The 18993-nt window shown below is 41.6% G+C and overlaps 2 protein-coding genes across 3 annotated transcripts; one reads left to right on the top strand and one right to left on the bottom strand.

Annotated features, from left to right (window-relative positions):
- Window positions 1-111: 111 nt before the first annotated feature.
- On the bottom strand, window positions 112-1249 carry LOC135586309 (sugar transport protein MST6-like). The gene is made up of 4 exons (XM_065174389.1): window positions 1129-1249; window positions 795-1063; window positions 510-680; window positions 112-429 (listed from the first exon to the last, which is right to left on the bottom strand). The coding sequence occupies exons 1-4, from the start codon at window positions 1247-1249 to the stop codon at window positions 112-114; spliced, it is 879 nt and encodes a 292-aa protein (XP_065030461.1).
- A 1160-nt stretch (window positions 1250-2409) lies between these two features.
- LOC135652505 (uncharacterized) lies at window positions 2410-7386 on the top strand. Of its 2 annotated transcripts, XM_065173473.1 has the most exons (8): window positions 2410-3002; window positions 4440-4681; window positions 4800-4922; window positions 5236-5352; window positions 5459-5641; window positions 5749-5890; window positions 6561-6723; window positions 6851-7386. In XM_065173473.1, exons 1-8 carry the CDS (start codon window positions 2570-2572, stop codon window positions 6864-6866), a joined length of 1419 nt encoding a protein of 472 aa, XP_065029545.1. In that variant the 5' UTR covers window positions 2410-2569; the 3' UTR covers window positions 6867-7386. The 2 variants fall into 2 exon arrangements, with proteins under 2 accessions (XP_065029545.1, XP_065029546.1); XM_065173474.1 differs by lacking the exon at window positions 6851-7386 and having other exon boundaries at window positions 2432-3002; window positions 5810-5890; window positions 6561-6705.
- The last annotated feature ends 11607 nt before the right edge of the window (window positions 7387-18993 follow it).

Raw genomic sequence — 18993 nt, forward strand, 5'->3', positions numbered from 1 at the left:
TCGTCGTCGCTGATGAACTTGCCCCAGAACCAGTAGCGCCTCCACAACAGGATCTCATCTCCTCGATGGGCACGTTCTTGGTGTCCGGCAGGAAGAGGGCGATGAAGGCGGTCATGACCACCACCCAGCCGGCCAAGAAAAAGAAGAGGCCCAACTTGAGGGAGCAGAGCCGAGGGCGGTGAGGAACACCTGCGCGATGAGGAAGGTGAAGAGCATGTTGACGGGGACCGTCGTGCTCTGCCCCGCTGACCGGATCTCTAGGGGGAAGATCTCAGTGGGCACCGGCCACCCCTGAGGGCTCCACGACCATGCGAAGGCTGCCACGTACACGCTGATGAAGAACACCAGGATGCTGGCGTAGCTCTGCGTCAGCTCCGCCGCCACGCCGCTGGTCCCGAACTTGAGGGCGATCAGTGTCCCTAGCACCACCTGCATGCACATCGTCCGCGGTCTTCGCCGATGATTGTGCTCGTGAACACGAGAGTGTCAAGATCGAGTTAATCTAGTACCTGAGATACGAGCATCTGCATGCCGTCCTGCAGGAAGAGCGCGCGGCGACCGAGCTTGTAGACGGTAGCGATGGAGACGAAGGTGACAGAGACGTTGACGACGCCGTTGATGACAGCGGACACGTGGGAGGCATCGTCGCCGAAGCCGATGGTCTTAAAAAGCACGGGAGCCTAGAACATGATGGCGTTGATGCCGGTGAGCTGCTGGAAGAAGGGGATGAGGATGACCATCGTGAGCTAGGGGCCGTATTTCCTCTGCAGGATGTTGGACCGGGGGTGCTCCACGCTTTTGGCCTCCTCGCTGGCCACCACCAGGTCGTCGTACTCGGCCTGGATGTCGTCGGTGCCACGGAGCTTGCGGAGCATGGCCTTGGCCTCCTCCTCGTAGCCGCGCTCGATGAGGGGGTTGGGGGGTGTCGGGCAGGACGAGCGCGCCGATGGTGATGATGACGGCCGGGACTGCGGCCAGCCCCAGGTTGACGCGTTGACGCGCCATCTCAAACGAACTCGTCGGTAAACCATTACAACACAGTCGCTTCTCAGCATCTCTGTCTCTACCAGCATAAATGGCACAATATTACATGTAATCTTCCCTGGTTAGCGAAGCCGATGCCGATACCGAGAAGGACACGGCCGAGGATGAGCACGAAGACGTTCATGGGAGCGCCGTTGACAGCGGAGCCGATGAGGAAATTGACGCCGCCAAGGAACATGGACCATTTCCTCCCTGACACCGTCATCACAGTGGAGGCAAGGAAGGACAAAGGCAGCGCCGCCACGTAAAGTGAGGAGGTGAAGAGGGTCAGCAGCTAGCTGTCGAACTTGCAGTACTGGTTGGTGCTCGAGTTCGCCATCTGCTGCCGGGACACCGACGGAAAAAACCGTGACAGGAACGAGTCCATCGACGTCACCCCACCTTCAAAACCCATACATATGTATCGATTGGAACAGATGAAGTGCTGAACAAGACCAACAAGAAGCTTCAACATCCCACAAAGATCACCAGAAATGTCGATTGCGTATCCGAAGATGAAACCGCCGGAGGAGACGACGAAGCAGGTGAATAATTTTCTAATTTTGATTTTTTTAATGCTTTTATAATTCACCTAACAGATCTTTTTATTTTTATTTCTTATTTTTATATTTTTGTATATTATTATGGATTTGGCTGACTTGTTCACCAAATACCAAATGAAGGCTAGTCTGGATTGATGAAAAGATGAGCGCAACCTCAAGACTTGTATTCTCGTAAAAGAGAACTGGGATCCCATCGAAATTACATTTGATGGAATTTAAAGGTTGCATTTTAGTATGGATTTCCTCCATTTCAAACTCTCTCAATCAAATTTGATCAATGCCTTATCTCACCGTACCACACATTCCAGAACAGCATTGGTGATGTGGAAAATACCTTTAAAAGCAATAGGTCATAGCCCTCCATCGGGTCACTGATCTCACTAGTGAGTCAATCGATCGAAATTAAAAGTAATATGTTTGCATAAAGCGATATTTTTTCATTTAATTTTATTTATTTATTCCTTCTCTGTTCTGTATGAATCATACATAAGCATAATTATCATAACAGAGTTGTCTGACCCATCAATTTTTATGTCATTGGGTTAGAATGGAGTTAGTTCATCAATCAAATTTAAGTAATAAATTTGAAGAAGAGGTAAATTTTCTGTTATCTCATATTTCCTTTTTATTCTTTTATTTTTTTTCTCTATGTATTTTTTGTTTGTTCTCTTTTTTTTTTTTACTTCTTTATCATCGAAGATTGAGATAATAAAAAATAATTCTATGATATTATTGTTTGTGCTTTCCCTTTTCTTTTTCTTTTTTTCCTTCTTTGTTTTCTGTACACCAAATTTTTACGGGTCAATTGAGGCTGTTACATCCACGTCAAAATGCCCACCTCCACCAATCCGAATGCTATCGGAAGCCACCTCTCAGCGGATTTCCGATGAACACAGTAAGCGATTCACTTCATCGGTCTTTCGTACACGACGAAGAACGACTGTTAGGCCTCCCTCGAGCAGTGCTACTCGTGGGGCGAGGCGATGCCTTCCTCCTCCGCTTGGGTTTGGAAGGCCGTCGTCGGCTCCCCTCTCGCCGTCTCCACTCTCTCCTCCTCCGCCTCCTCTTTCTCGATTCCTGACGCGAATAGAGGAGTGAAGAGGACCAATCGACTCGCCAGGTGCTCGTTGAATGGCGAGTCTGCTCCTCGTTTGCCCCATCGGGTTCATTCCAGCGACCGAGCCGAGTTCGCTTCTGCGGCCGATGAGCCTGTGCGGGTTGAGGTGAACAAAGGGCAGAAGTGGCTGGCTATGTTTTCGTTCGTGGGAGACGAGAGGTTCGCTCCTCTTAGCCGGAGGCCCCGGTTCAGGTTGCGGGCCAAGCCCGTGCGGAGGCGTCCGCTGTGGGCGAGGATCTTCTTTGCTTCCAAGAAGGTCAGGAGCATCATCCTGCTCAACGTCCTCACTGTCATCTATGGTACATTAATTGGCCTTGGCCCCTCGTCTGTTAATTGTTTGGTTTAACTCCTAGCTAAATCGTATTTGTTAATTGCTAATTTGATTTGTTGTTGTTGATTTGCTGCAATTAGATAGGTGAGATAGGGTTTCATGGTTGTCGCTTCAGAAAATTCATGAAAATTTGTATCATGATCCAGCCAAGTGAAATATCTAACAAATTAACTTGTTGAGTTGAATCATTAGACCAAAATACTTAACTCCATCCATCTTATAAGCCAATTTAAGTCTCCTCTATGGTACCTATGAGGTCTGGCCAAGTGGTGGCTCCAAGCATTAATGTATTTTGAACTCCATTAACGATGAACTCTTTAATACTCAAGCTTCTCACCATGTCCAATATTAGATTAGTTATACCATTTGTCACGATCCGACCCAATAGGATAACCGATCTATTCAGTTCAACCATTGACCTAAAATACTTAGGCTCAAGTTAATGTTAGTATGCCAATCTTACAAACCAACTTAAATCTTCCTAAAATACTTAGGCTCAAGTTAGTGTTAGTATACCAATCTTACAAACCGACTTAAATCTTCTTGCACTTCTAATGGAGGACTAAATTGGAGGTATTATAATTTAGATCATCTTAGAAAAGATGAGAGGTTAGAAGAAATTGAGTGAAACAAGAACATAGCTATCTCAAAGATATGTATTTTGGAGCCGATTAGATATGAGGATTTTAACTAGGCCTAGTTTTACTGGCACAAAGATGAATGATTCAGTGATTCATTCTCCAGTGGTCTTCTTTCTTTGATACCCTCAATTATTCTCTACTAGTCTTATCTAAAGTAGATACCTGCAATCTTTTTGTTATCCTCCCTTTACTTTTGTTTGATTCTCCTAACTTATTGGTCACATCTTTTATCTGTTTTTTCTGCTGTTTCTTTTGTGATCCAGAGCTGGGATGCTGTTCAAGCTCACAATCTAAAATTCAAGACTTTCTAAGTTGGAAATTGTTCTTTTCTGGATGTGGTACTGAATCCACTCAAATTTGGTACTTAAAAAAAAAAAGTCTATCAGCTGCTGGAATATAATGATGGAAAAAAAAATCAAACTACATCCATTTCTTTGAAACAAAAAAGAAATAATAGAAGCATGAATTCAAGCTGTAGCACATCAAATTGTTAATTGCTTTAAGCAACTGAATTCATCTTGAAATTCATCAAACTACTTCAAAAATTGTCTTAATTGAAGTTTCCACCAAGCTTGAGCATGGCCTGTGTAACAGAAGCCTTGCTTAATTAAATTCTTGATGCAGTCAAGTTTTTTGGATTTCCATATGTGAATTTCTACAAGTACTTTTATGTTGGTTGTTTAATAGCATTAGCATAAATTATTTTCTTGTCTTTGGTTATGAGTAACTATTTTAAATGTTTTACAAACCTTTCTATTTTTCAGCCAGTGATATTCCGGTTCTCAAAGAAGTTGAAGCCATTATGGAGCCTGCATCCTTTAATATGGTGCGCTTTGTTGTTTCAGCGATTCCCTTCCTACCATTTATCCTCCAAGAACGACGGGATAGTCATACTCGATCCACTGGAATAGAATTAGGTTTTTGGGTGAGCTGTGGCTATCTTAGTCAAGCTCTTGGTTTGCTAACATCTGAAGCCGGACATGCGTCGTTCATCTCTGCCTTTACGGTAAGTTCTGCTTCTTTCAGCTTGTTTGCTTTTCCCAATTGGCATTTCTGGATTAGAAGAAAGAAAGATCAATGATGAACTACAGGGAAGTTCTGAAGAATTACATGATAATCAACAGGTGATCGTTGTTCCACTGGTGGACGGAATGCTTGGAGCAGCTGTGCCTGCGCTCATATGGTCTGGAGCAATTGTATCTCTCATAGGGGTTGGATTTCTAGAATGTGGTGGCTCTCCGCCTTGTGTAAGTACTGCATATCTCTGTAATGAGAAAGGAAATAATTCATCTAGCTAAGTCATGTCGTCACCAATTTGCATCTGTTTTACTTGTTCATTAATGAAGATGGACTACCTTGTTACCCAACCATGAATATGTTATGTTATGCATTTTGATGCACTTGATAACATCACTAAGTTGGGATGTTAACATAGCATTCTTCAGGTAGGAAACTCACATGAAAATAACATATTTGGAGCCATGTCTACGTACAGATTCATGACTATGCTGGATTATATGTTTGACATTGTTTTGTGTAATGGACTTCTTATCCTTAAAGGCCGGTGATATCTTGAACATATTAAGTGCGGTGTTCTTTGGGATCCATATGCTTAGGACTGAACACATTTCACGAACTACAGAAAAGGAGAAAATTATGGCACTCCTTGGCTACGAGGTTGGTTCAGCTAATGCTAGTTCTATATTTTGCAGCATCTTACACATTGTGTCTCCTCAACATCTCTCATACAAATTTCATTCTCAAATTAGTCTTTTGGATTTAGGTGTTCACTGTGGCCTTATCATCGGTCATCTGGTTTCTACTGAAAGATATTTTTGGCAATGTGCATTACTTGAACCTAGGTACATGGACATGGTCCATGATGTGGGATTGGATAAATTCATTCCCTTGGATACCTGCATTGTACACAGGGGTGTTCTCTACTGGTTTATGCTTATGGGCGGAGGTCTGTCTATCCCTTTTTTTTTTTCAATTCTCTTTTCCTAAAGGCTTACATTTTTGAAAATGTAATTTAGAGAAAGAGAGAAAGAAGCAATGTTTTATTTTCTGCAGATGAATGCTATGAACAATGTATCGGCGACTGAAACTGCAATTATTTATGGGTTGGAGCCAGTGTGGGGTGCTGCTTTTGCATGGTTTCTATTGGGCGAGAGGTGGGGAAAAAATGAATGGATTGGAGCCACTCTTGTATTGTGTAAGTATGAAATTACAGAATTATGATAAGAACTTAGGGTTGCAATTTTTACAGACCAATGAATCCTGATTCAAATTACAAATTTGAGACAATAATTTCTCTGTGAAGAGTTATAGGAAAAGAAAAGATTTCAATCATCAACTATTAGGTGTGGTCTTGATAGGGGATATGATGATAAAAAACCATTTAAAATGATATTAACATGTTCTAAGGATACATACAAATGTTGTTGTTAGAAAAAAATGAATTTATTATGATTGTTGGTATGTGAGATAGAGGAAGACTTAAAAACATTTTACTAGAAACCATAAAAAAAAATTAAAACTCTTAATTTGACTAGGATTTGGTTTCTTACATGACTCGATGGCATTGAAACAAGAGATCCACATAACCTATCTTAAATAGTTGAAATATTGTGACTTTGTTATTGTTGTTATCTTCGAACCATCATCCTTGGTTATTCTAATTATGTTTACACTTACCTGGTAGCTGCTATCTTGTGTGAAGTTTCTGTGAAAGAAAACTTTGTGATGGTAGCAGTCTTAAATAAATAAAATGATTTGTCAAGCTGCTGATCTTATTTTACATTTTTTATCTTGGACTGTATTTGATTTGCTTTTTGCTGCCTTCCCATGTTTATCCTGCTGACCCATCTTTTCTTCATTATCAGGTAGCAGCTTAGCTGTCCAGATCCTTGGTTCAATATCTGACAAATCCAAGGATGAAATCAGAAAAAACTATTTTCACTTAAATGCTCCAGGAAAGCAAAATGATCTCTCTTTTTCAACAGTTGTAGTCAACCAAAGAAAGAACGTCAGTGACTTGATCAGGAAGTAAGTCATATCTGTGACCAGCACAATCAAGTTCTTTACCATGCTTTGAACAATTTTATTTCGATTAGTCTGTTCATAGGATTATAGTATCAGCATCTGACGAAGTCCAGGTTACTGTGGTGAGCAGGCAGGACGAGTTATAGTGATAATGGGCTCAGTAATGAGGAAGAGTAGTAGTGGAGAAAGGCTCATCTGTTCAGCCTTTTGTGATCTACGAGGATGTTTTCCCTCTTGATGCATCAGGAAGAATCTAACATCCATCTGTTAACATTCGTGCAAGCAAACCTGGAGATTCTTATCGGAAAATGTTCTTGTTCATTACAATGAAGATCATCAAGTTCTAATGCTCCAAGAATATGCAACCCTGCAGATCTGATATTTGTAGGTAAGCCAATAAGATGTTCTGATCATGGAAAAATTACTACTCCTGTATTTGCAGGATTGAAACAATTTCTATATGGAATGCTTGACTAATTCGTGGAGTTCAGCTGGCAAAATAAGATCATCAAACCATGTACAGAATATTGGGGATCATGTATATATTTACTGGAAACCCCATTATGATCACAATCCATAAAAGTTTGCCATCTTATTTGTAACATTGTCAAGATGGTTCAGTATCATCAATTGTCTTATGAAATCTGTGAGAGTTCTGCTTTTGCATTTGCAACATTGTTAAGATGGTTGAGTATCTACTGCTGTGTTACGAAATCTGTGAGAGCTCTGCTTTTACATTTTTCCAGTAGTAAAACATATTATTCTGGTTAAAGAGTATCAAAATTCCTATAAGCGAACTCAAACAGTTGGGACAATTTATGTTTGTTGTTTGTTATTGTAGCAATTTGAACAGATTTAATATGGTGTTCCAATAAATAAATAAATAAATAATACGTTTCAAATCTAAATCTATCAAGCCATTTAAATATTCAAATCCAAATAAATTTCAATTTAAAAATTTATCTTTTTTATTGGAATGAATCATAAACTTGACTAAAATGTTCTCCAACCTGAATTTAAGAGAATTAGATGGGTTTTTATTTTTAGATAAATAAGAAAGATGAGATTTTGGACTATATTATCAAAATCTTTATCAGCCAAAATACTAAGAACATAATTGAACCAAAGACTTCTAGAGAAAATAAAATCAGTTTACCATATCTACTACAAGAGAATTAGATGGTTCTAAGCACTAAAAATATTCAGTTGTCATCAGTTGTATGGGATCAGTAACAATCTAAATGAATTTATGTAAAAAATATATATCACATCCAACGAATAATCATACCCATCTATGTGTATGATGAAAATTCTAGGATGGAAATTGTAGGATGGAAAGCTACGTTAGGAATGAGTCGGTACTAAGAGGGGGTGTGAATTAGTACAGGGGATAAAAGTCATAGATTTCGAAAAATATTCGTTCGTTGAAAATCGATTCGAAAGATGTTAACTTAAAAACACATTCGTAAGCATGTAATGAGGAAGTAGAGTAGTGAGCAAGTAAAATGATTTGCAGCAAAAATAAACAACAAAGTAAAAGACAACAAATCGATTTTATAGTGGTTTGGTCATCGTGACCTACATCAACTCCCGATTCCTCTTCACTCGAGGCCATCAGCTTTCACTACTGATCTTCCTTCAATGAGTGAAGATCAACTACCCTTTTACACCTTGATTATCCTTTTGACAGATTTAGGAGAGAACCTTTACACCCTCTTTTTACAAAGCTTCCCTCACACTCTCCCTGGAATGGTCTCTAAATTTTAGGAGGAGGGACTCTATACTTTACAAGGGTTTTCAACTCTAGAAACATAGAGTTTTTGTTCACTTTTCTTCCTACTCCATGCAGGAATCGTTGGGGTATTTATAGACCCCAAATGGCTTCAAAACTTGGAGCCAAAATTCAAATCTTCGAAATTTCGGGGTGCAGGCAGTTATGGACTTAGCTAGAATTGCCTACGTCGTAAGGCACCCTTGCGGCAAAGACATGAACTTAGCTTGAGTTGCTTAAGTCATGACACACCCTTGTGCCAACTTCTCCGAATATAGCTGAGATTGTCTAAGTCATGAGGCGCCCTTGTGACATATGCGTCCACAAAGGTTCAACCTAGTTACAACCTCGTACAAGTCCCGAAGGACCTGTAAAATAGAAAGTTGATTAGATTAAAAATGAGTAACAAACAAGTCCTAGTATCTCACGAAGAGAGAAGCTTTACAAGCAATTTAGCAAGCACTTTGTGTGTATAGGAGAAAAAAAAGAAAGGAGGAAACCAAGGATTTTAGAAGGTAGAACGAACAGTTGCAAGTCCACAAACAACTGCTCACTTGGTGCCGAGCGCGAAGGCAAATTCTCGTCAAGTCAATGTGCGAACTTATGAAGATTTTTCAATGCCCTACAATATACCGAAGCCCCATCTAGCCCTATACCATCCGGGGGGTTCCAGGGTACTGAGATGGCTGACATTTCATATGCTATAACGGCTACAGAAAATAGCCCGTGGGATACGAAAACGAAGCCATTTGGGGGCTTTTTGGCCCGGCGCAGTGAGCGGTCGTATTATGTATTGCAACCTATTTGAACATGTATTTTTACAAGAAAAAACATACAAAACCAAGGCAAAATAGGCTGCCATGTCTTTGTTCAAGCATGCAAAAGCGATGAATGATTCGTTGAACGAAGTTGTTGCGAGTGCGCGATGACCGTTCTTGACATTCTCCCCCACTTAAATTGTCGACGCCCTCATCGACGCTTGTTGGTAGTTGTTGATGATTACTTTTTCATGTCGTAGGGCATCTTCGGGCTCCTAACTGACTTCAGTTCAGGGAAGCTTTTACCACTTCACTAAATACTCGGTCTGCTCAGCTCCATTGGGCAGCTTTATCTTGCGATCCACTAGAATGGTTTCAACTCGCTTCTCGTAAGAGACTCTGGTAGGGGGTAGCCAAGTTAGAACACTTCGAGAAGCATCTTGCAGATCTGAGCGGTAGGTTTTCAAGTTGCTGGTGTGAAAAACATTATGAATTTTAAGCCATGCTGGTAGCTATAACCTGTAGGAGACGTTGCCCACCCTATTGATAATTGGGAAGGGCCCTTTATACTTACTTATGCACTAATCCTTTGTATACTTTGTTTCTAAAGAATTGGAGTGATGCTGGTTGGCGCTTCACCAACATCAAATCGTCGATTTTGAACTCTTGCGGTTGCCTTCCCAAGTCGACCCACTTCTTCATCTTTTTGGCCGCCTTCTCCAAGTAAGCCCATGCAATATCTGTATTTCAGTGCCATTCTTTTGCAAAGTGATATGCTGACGAACTACTCCTAGTGTATCCGATAGCCAAGGTGTGAGGAGTCAATGGTTGTTATCCCGTAATGATCTCGAAGGGGCTCTTGTTGGATGCATAGCTCCGCTGCAAGTTGTAGGAGAATTGGACTATGTCCAATAGCTTCACCCAATCTCATTGGTTGGCACTCATATAGTGCCGAAGATATTGCTCCAAGAGTGAGTTTATCCTTTCGGTTTGGCCATCCGTCTGGGGGTGGAGGCTTGTGGAGAAGTATAATTTAGACCTCAATAATTTGAATAGCTCAATCTAGAATTGTCCCAAGAACCGAGCATCTCGATCACTAATGATATTGTGTGGGACTCCCTAATACTTCACCACATTCTTCATCATCAGCTTGGCTACCTCTTCAACTGAACAGTGTAAGGGTGTAGTAATGAAAGTTTCATACTTTGAAAATCGATCGATTACTATGAGTATCGATCCAAGTCCCCCTACTGCCAGCAAGCTTAATATGAAATCCAAGGAAATGCTCTCCCACGACCTTTCTAGTATGGGCAACGACTCCAAAAGTCCTACCGGCTTCCGCTGCTTCACCTTATCTTGTTGGCAAGTGAGGCACATTCAAATATATTCCTCCACATCAGTACTCATCTTCGGCTAGTAGAAGGCCATCTCCACGAGAGTCAAGGTTCTGTGAATGCACGGATGTCTGGCCCAAAGGGAATCATAACACTCTCTTAAGAGCTCACGTCTCAAATTGTCCACTCGAGGGACATAAACCCTATTCTCTTTTGTATAAAGGAGTCCCTCTTGGACCCAAAATCATCATGCCTTACCTTCTTTGATGAGCTGCATCAGCGTTGCTGCTTGGGAATCACTATACAGTCCATCCCTGATCTTGGAAAGGAAGTTGGAGTGCAACCGACTTGCTTGGCCTTTGCTCTCCAATTGTATGACATTCACACGTTCCACTTTCCGACTCAATGTATCGATCATGACATTTGCCTTTCCGGGCTTGTACTCCATTGCCATATCAAACTCAGCCAGGAAGTGCTGCCATCGTGCTTGTTATGGGGAGAGTTTCTTTTGAGTTTGGAAATAGCTTAAAGCGATGTTACCTGTCCTAAGCACAAATCGCGATCCAAGAAGGTAGTGTTGCCAAACTTGTAGACAGTGGGCCATTATTGTCATCTCCTTCTCATGCATCGGAAACTATCGCTCGGTCTCATTGAGTTTGTGGCTCTCGTAGGCCACCGGATGACCCCCCTGCATAAGTACTCCCCCAATAGCAAAGTCTAAAGCATCTATATGGACTTCGAAGGGCTCCCCATATTTCGATAATTTGAGCACCGATTATTCCAACATAGTAGCCTTCAGATCTTGGAATGCAGCTTCCCATTTATCAGACCACCTCCAAGGCTGCTCCTTCTTCAGCAACTCTATCAGTGGAGTCACTCGCTTCGAATACCCCGCTATGAAGCCTCGATAGTAGTTGATAAAACCAAGGAAGGATCTCAGCTCTGGCACTTTCTTTGGAGTTCGTCATTCCGCAACAGCTTGTACCTTCGATTTATCCATCCGAATAGAGCCATTACCGATTCGATGCCCCAAGAATAAGATCTTCGTTTGAGCAAAGTAGCACTTCTCTCTTTTCACAAACAAAGTGTTCTCCTTGAGAACCTCTAAAATTGTCCGAAGATGCTCGATATGCTCCTCGAGTGTTTAGTTGTAGACGACGATATCGTCCAAGTAGACGACCACAAACTTATCCAAATACTCCTTGAATAGTTGGTTCATAAGAGTGCAGAATGTGACCGGAGCGTTGGTTAAGCCAAAAGGCATCACCAAGAACTCAAACGCTCCTACCTGGTCACATAGGTAGTCTTCGCTTCATCGCCTTCAGTAATGCACACCTGTCAGTACCTCGACCGGAGGTTAAGTTTGGAGAAATACTTGACTTTGCCCAATTGGTCGAACAAGTCCATGATGAGCGGGATGGGATACTTATTCTTCACCGTCACTTTATTGAGGGCTTGATAATCGATGCATAGTCGGAGGCTCCCATCTTGTTTCTTTTGGAAGTGAATTGGAGCTCTGAATGGTGCTTTAAAACTGTGGATGAGACAGCACTTACCAGTTCACCTAACTGCTTTATGAGCTCTGCCAACTTTGGAGGGGGTATGCGGTTGGGTGGTCTCGCTGGAGGCTTCACTCTTGGCCCCAGCTCGATATGATAATCCACGTCTCTACATGGCAGCAGAGTCTTCGGCAACTCAGGTGGCATAACATCTATGAACTCCTATAGAACGTTTGCCACCACAATAGGTTCATGAATAACCTTCTCGTCGAGTGGTTCTAGCTTTATAGTACGAATGTTAATTCATCTTTTCGTACCCCATTCTTCAGTTGTAATGCTGATATCTGTTAGGGTTCCCTAGTTCCTCTCTAAGAGACGAGAACCACACAAGGGTCATCACCTCCCATCATACATAGGGAGTTTAGGAACGGCATTGGCACCAACTTCATCACGTGCATGAATTCCATTCCAAGAATCACTTGGAAGTCGTCTAGTGGCACCGCTATCATGTTTGTGCTCTCGCTCCATGTTCCGATCTTGATGGGAACTCCCTTTGCCAACCCGGAGATTCGCTTGGCCTCCGAGTTCACCACCTTTATTCGACTTGGGTTCTTCTCCAAGATCAGCCTAAGTCGCTTTGTTTCTCGATCGGTAATAAAGTTGTGGGTAGCACCCGTGTCCACCATTGCATGAGTCATTTGGTCATTAACCTTAATGTCTATGTACATCAGCTCACTACTTTCTACTTTTTGTGGCCTTATCTTTATGTTCTCCCCCACTTGATCCCGTATAGCATTCAACAAACGCATTGCCCCCATCCAGGGTCCTTGCGACTCCTCATCGTCGCTGTTGGATTCTGAACTACTTGAACTAAGAGCGACAACCTTGCCCTTGTTCGATTTGGGGGGATGGATAGAAGCTGTTAAGGCATTGAGTGCTTGCTTTTGTGGGCACTCTCTCACTATGTGCAGCCCTCCGCGCAAGAAGCATCCGCCAGGTTTTGGGGCCTTGCCTTTTGAGCTTGGCCTTTGTGGGAACTCTTCTTCATTTGTTCGCCCCCGGGCTCCTTCCCTCAAGAATATTTTGAGGGGCAATTTCCTAAAGATTGTTTTCTTTTTCCCGGGTCCTTAGAGGAAACAAAGTTGGTGAGCCTTTCTGCAGCAGCAATTGCCCTGATCAAATTGGTGACATTCCTTCGATGTAGTTCTTGTTGCGCCCATGACTTTAAACCATCGAGGAAGCTGAATAACTTATTCTTCTCGAACATATCTTGTATGTCCAGCATTAGCGCAGAAAATTGCTTCACGTAGTCTTGAATGAAAGTACTTTGGTGAAGTTGTCTCAACTTTCTCTTTACGACAAATAATGTGTTCTCAGGTAGAAACTAAGTTCTCAACTCTCGCTTTAAGTCCTCCCATATGTCCACCTGACACCGACCTTATTGAATCTCCTCCCAACGAGTTCGCCACCAAAGTTTTGCATCTCTATTCAAATACATGGTTGTAATCGAAACTTTGGTTTCTTCAGAATCAGGCCTCGTAGCTCAAAAGTATTGTTCCATGTCGAACAGGAAATTCTCAAGCTCTTTAGTATCTCGGGCACCTCCATAATAATGTGGCTCGGGTGCTCTCAAGTTTTGTGGCGGCGCAACGCGGGTGTTGCTTCCTCCTGCATTCAATGCCCAGGTGAGCATGGTCACCCTTAAAGTGAGTTTTGCCACGACTTCCTGCAGATGTTGAATGGAGTCTTTGTTAGGATCAAGAGCGCACTAAGGGGGGGGGGGTTTGAATTAGTACAGCGGAAAACTTTTGCTATTTCAAAAACCTTATTTCGATTAAAGCCGATTCAACGAGAATGATTTCAACTCAATTCGTTTCGAAAGGAATTTGAGCTTGAGGTCTTAAGTGAAAATGCAAGAGAAGACTAAGGTGATTTGCAGCAATGTAAATCACACAAATGAAAAAACATAGATTTTGTAAAATCTTCGTATAAAACCGATCTCGGAAGATGTTTTATGTCAAAGTGAATGTAGACGTATTTAAAGCACAGTAAAGAGGAGAGGCAGTTTGCTATAAAGGAAAGATGCTCAAGTAAATGCAAACCAAGATTTTAGAGTGGATCGGTCAACGTGATCTACATCCACTATTGGCTTCCTCCTCCGACGAGATCACCAGCGTCCACTAGAGGCCTTCCTTCAATAGGCGAAGGCCAACCACCTTTTTACAGCTTTTCTCCTTTTGACGGGCTTAGGAGACAACTCTTACAAGTTTTCACTCTGTTAGAACCCTTGCAGATTCTAAACTTGGGGTTGATCTCTTTAGGGGATCGGCCTCCTTGGAACTCTATAGGGGTTTCTCCCTCCAAGTTGCTACTCAAAGGCTGCAGAAAAGATTCATCTATTGCTTAGTAAAAGAGGAGAAATACATGGTTATTTATAGGGCTTCTAAACCCTAACTCCTAATAGGACTCCTACTCAAGACTCTTACTTCTAACCAACTCCTAATAGGACTCCTACTCAAGACTCCTATTCCTTTACAACTCCTAATTCTTCTCTAAGAAACAACCTCCTAACCCTAGCCGGCCTCTTCACCTCTTTAATAGGGGTTGGCTTAAGTAGGTTTTACATGAATATCCTTCTCAATTAGGACTCTCCTAGCTAGAGTCCTAACAGACCCACCCTCTTCAAATCAGCCTTGTCCTCGAGGCTGACGATTCATGATTTCTAGGAATTTGATCTTCAAGTCGTCATAGTTCTCCCAAGTGGCATCTTCTGTTGGTAGGTTCACCCACTGTATTAGCACTTCAGTAGTGGGTCATCGTCGTTGAGTCATGATCCATCGATCAATAATGGCACTTGGCTGGGTCTGGAGTTCTCCTTGGGTAGTCATATTTGGTGGGTGACTTTGGGCTGTCTCCAAGCACCTATTTACAACTTCCGTCTGGCCGTCGATTTGTGGGTGATATGCCGTACTCTTTTTTAATTTAGTACCCTGTATATGGAATAACTTTGTTCAAAATCTGTTCATGAAGATGCAAGTAGAATTTGTCATAAGCACAATGCGTCCTTTATAGTGTAATTCTTTTGAGTCCCAATTGTAATGAGCCATAGAGCTTGGTGCTTCCTCCAATTTTTTTATGATCTTACTAGTCTCTGAATCTTCTTGCCATTCTATCTTAATATCCTTAAGGAAGTCACTAGTCGAAAGTGAAATGACGAAAAATTCAGCTTGCTTAGGTAGCCGTAAAAGCGCATCTGCAACAACATTCTCTTTCCCCTTTTTGTAAGTTATTTCATAATCATATCCAAGAACCTTTGTTACCCATTTTTGCTGCTCGGGGGAAGATATCTTATGCTCCAAGAGATATTTTAGGCTTTTATGGTCGGTCTTGATTTGAAAGCATCGCCTGATCAAGTACGATCTCCACCTCATTGTTGCGTGCACAATGGCAAGCATCTCCTTATCATATGTTAATATGTTTTGATAGGGGGGAGACAATGCCTTGCTAATGTATGTGAGTGGTCGACCATCTTGTATGAGAACGTCTCCCATTCTATCTCCAGATGCTTCGGCCTCAATGATGAAGGGTCGGTTGAAATCTGGTAGCGCTAGCACCGGAATCGTCGTCATGGCTGCTTTAAGTTTGTCGAAGGCAGCGGAGGCTTTGTCCGACCATTGGAAGGTATCAGTTTTTAGTAGAGAAGTGAGGGGTGCACTGATCTTTCCATAGTTTTTCACGAATTTACGGTAGTAGTCTGTTAAACCCAGAAAGCCATGTAGCAATTTTATGTTCCTCGGGGTAGACCAGTTTTGCATTGCTCCAATTTTGAAGGGGTCCACCGTCACACCTTCCTCTGATATAATATGCCCAAGATATTCCACCTTTTGTTGAAGAAAGTAAAAATTCGTAGTGGCCGTTGTGTGTTCGAAAGACAATTTTCGGTATGACTTCTTTGTACACTTGTATTTGATGATACCCGGATCGAAGGTCCAGCTTTATGAAGATTTATGCTCCCTTTCATCTAGCAATTCATCTACTACTGGAATAGGGTATTTATCCTTGATGGTTATGCCATTGAGAGCTCAGTAATCAATGCATGTTCGCCATGTTCCGTCCTTCTTATATACAAGTAGCACCGGTGAAGAGTAGAGGTTGCAACTTGGCCGAATAACTCATGTTTTGAGCATCTCTTTTATAATCCTTTCTATGTCATCCTTCTGGAGATGTAGATACTAATATGGTCAAGTATTTGCTGGAGGTTTGCCTGAAAGAATCGTTATATAATGATCATGCCAACGGGTAAGAGTTAGGTTGTGCGGTTCGTTAAATATATCTAAAAATTCAGCAAGCAAAGGAAGTAGGTTTGGATCATCAAATTCTATTGGCTCTCCCTTAGTTTGCTGCTCAAGTTGTGCCAAAAATCCACTGCATACTTTGTGTAAAACCTTCTCCATTTGTTGTGTGCAAATCGTCGTTACGTCGCCCCCACGTTTCCTGTTCAGTATCACCTGTTTCTCCTTACTGTAAAATTTCATAATTAGTTGCATAAAATTCCAAAAAATATCACCTAATGTCATCAACCATTTAATTTTGAGTATGGCCTCATGATCATCAAGAGGGAGAAGGAAGAAATATGCAATTATCTCTTAGTAAGGCCTCATGATCAGCAACAGTTTCACTTGCGGGTGCCTACGATCATACTTCAAAATCCATCCATCGACGACCTTAACGTTAAACCTACTGCAATTCTCAATAGGTAAGGCCATCTGAACAATAACCTTACTATTTAGAAAGTTATTAATACTGCTCGTGTCGATGAAAACAGTGATCGGTTATTGTTTGAGAAGGCCTCCAACTTTCATTGTTTGCAGGTTTGAGTAGCCGGCTAGTGTATGTACCATAACTTCGGTCAGTTGTGGCTCTTATTTTGCATCTTCTTCCTCATATTCAAGGCTTTCTTCTGGATGTTCAATGACCTCTTCTTCTATTGGTTCAATCATAAGAAGTCTCCCTTTACTACAGCGATGCTCACGGCTCCACAGCTCATCATAATGCCAACATAACCCCTTCTCATATCGCTCCTGAAGCTCTTATCTTGTTAACCTCTTTGGTGTAGGGACTCGATCGACAGTAGGGGGGCTAAGGGCTTCAATATTGCTGGTTGAGGAGCGACCCTAGTCCTCCGAGCTTCATGGTTCAATTACTCCTCTTGATGTCGTGCGAAAGAGATGGCTGCCATAAGCGTGTACGGTTGTCGCGCTTTAACTTCTCCTTGGATCTCTGGCTTCAAGCCCTCAATGAAGGTCCTCAATAGCTATTTTTGAGACCAATCACAAGTTTGATTAGATAACCTTTCAAACCTGGTTTGGTACTCCTGAATGGTGGAGGTTTGTTAGATCTTTGCTAGTTGTTCGTCAATATTATCGTAATCGGTTGGTCTAAAGTGGATCAGCAATCCTTCTTTGAATTGTCGCCATGAAAGGACTCCATAAGTGTGTTCAAACCAGTCAAACTACTGTATGGCATCCCCTTCAAGATGTATAGCTACAATTTTCATCATAGATGCGTCCGCGGTTTTGTGGTACCAAAAATATCGCTCTGCACGCGAAATCCAACCAATCGGGTCTCCTTCTTCCCATCTAGGGAAGTTCAATCTCATGCGTGGATAGTTGGGGTCAGTCATAGAGTCTTCCCTCCCTTGGAAGTCATCTCTTCGGGCTTGATGCCATTGGGCAAAGCTCTCTCCTTGATATGATTTCTTTGGGCTTAGTGGTCGGCCCAATCTGAGTTCGGTAAAGAGTGTCTGAATCTTATCCTCCATTCGCGCCTCCAAGGCTTTGAATTTAGCATTAATTGCCTCTTTAGATGCTATAGTATATGCCTCAAAATCTATGATGTTAAGATCTCTCTTTTGTTGTTGGGTTAAAGGCATGTATAGGTTGAGAGAAGTGATGGTCAAAAGGGTTGGTGGATTGGTGGATGTAGGTTACGGTTTAGGCTCGTTTTGTGGCTGTTTTGGGTGCAGTTTAAGGGTGTGGTTTGATGGATTTTTAGAGCTATAGATGAAAATTTTGGATCAGTAGTAGATGGCAGCATAGGTTTGATAGAAATCAGTGGAAGTTGCTGCAAATATGTGTTGTCTTGTAAGAGCATAATTGTCGTCGAAAAAATAGCGGTTTCTCAACGAAATTTTTACCAAAAACTTAAGAGATTTGAGGAGGGAATTGACAACAATATCTTAGTTTATATGACAGTAAGGATGTCCAATTTAATCAAGAAAATTTCGGTAGTATAATAGCAAGGAAATTGGTGCAAGTTGCGATAGCAGAATTCTCGTCGAAAAATTTCAATGGTTTATGACAAAAATTTGCAGCAACATAAAATCGTTTTTAGAGTTGAATTCCTCAATAGATCAATCTTAAATGGAAGCCAAGATGATCTATGAAGTGTATAAGAAATTTCATTCAAAAAAGATTGCAAATAGAAGGGTTAAGGCTATTTGCGGCTGAAATTTTCTGCAGCACAGATATTTAAGTATAGCAGATTGGACGTAAAAGATCAGTGGTTTATATTGAGAATTTTTTGATGAAACTAAAGGGAAATCTACTGTTAGGAAGTGTCAAAGCTATCATAAAAATTTTGTAGAGATTTGGATAGAAACAACATAGTATCAAGACCAAACAAGCAGTGCTATGCGACTGAAATTTTACAATGCAGATTTTCTAGTATAGCAGATTAGACGTAAAATATCAATGGTTTATATTGAGAATTTTTTGACAAAACTAAAGGAAAATCTGCTGTTAGGAAGTGTTAAAGATGTCATAAAAATTTCGTAGAGATTTGGATAGAAAAAACATAGTAGCAAGATCAAACAGACGGTGCTATACGGTTGGAATTCTGCAATGTATCTT

This window comes from Musa acuminata, chromosome BXJ3-11 (assembly GCF_036884655.1).
Source record: "Musa acuminata AAA Group cultivar baxijiao chromosome BXJ3-11, Cavendish_Baxijiao_AAA, whole genome shotgun sequence".
In the NCBI taxonomy this organism is placed as follows: Eukaryota; Viridiplantae; Streptophyta; class Magnoliopsida; order Zingiberales; family Musaceae; genus Musa; species Musa acuminata.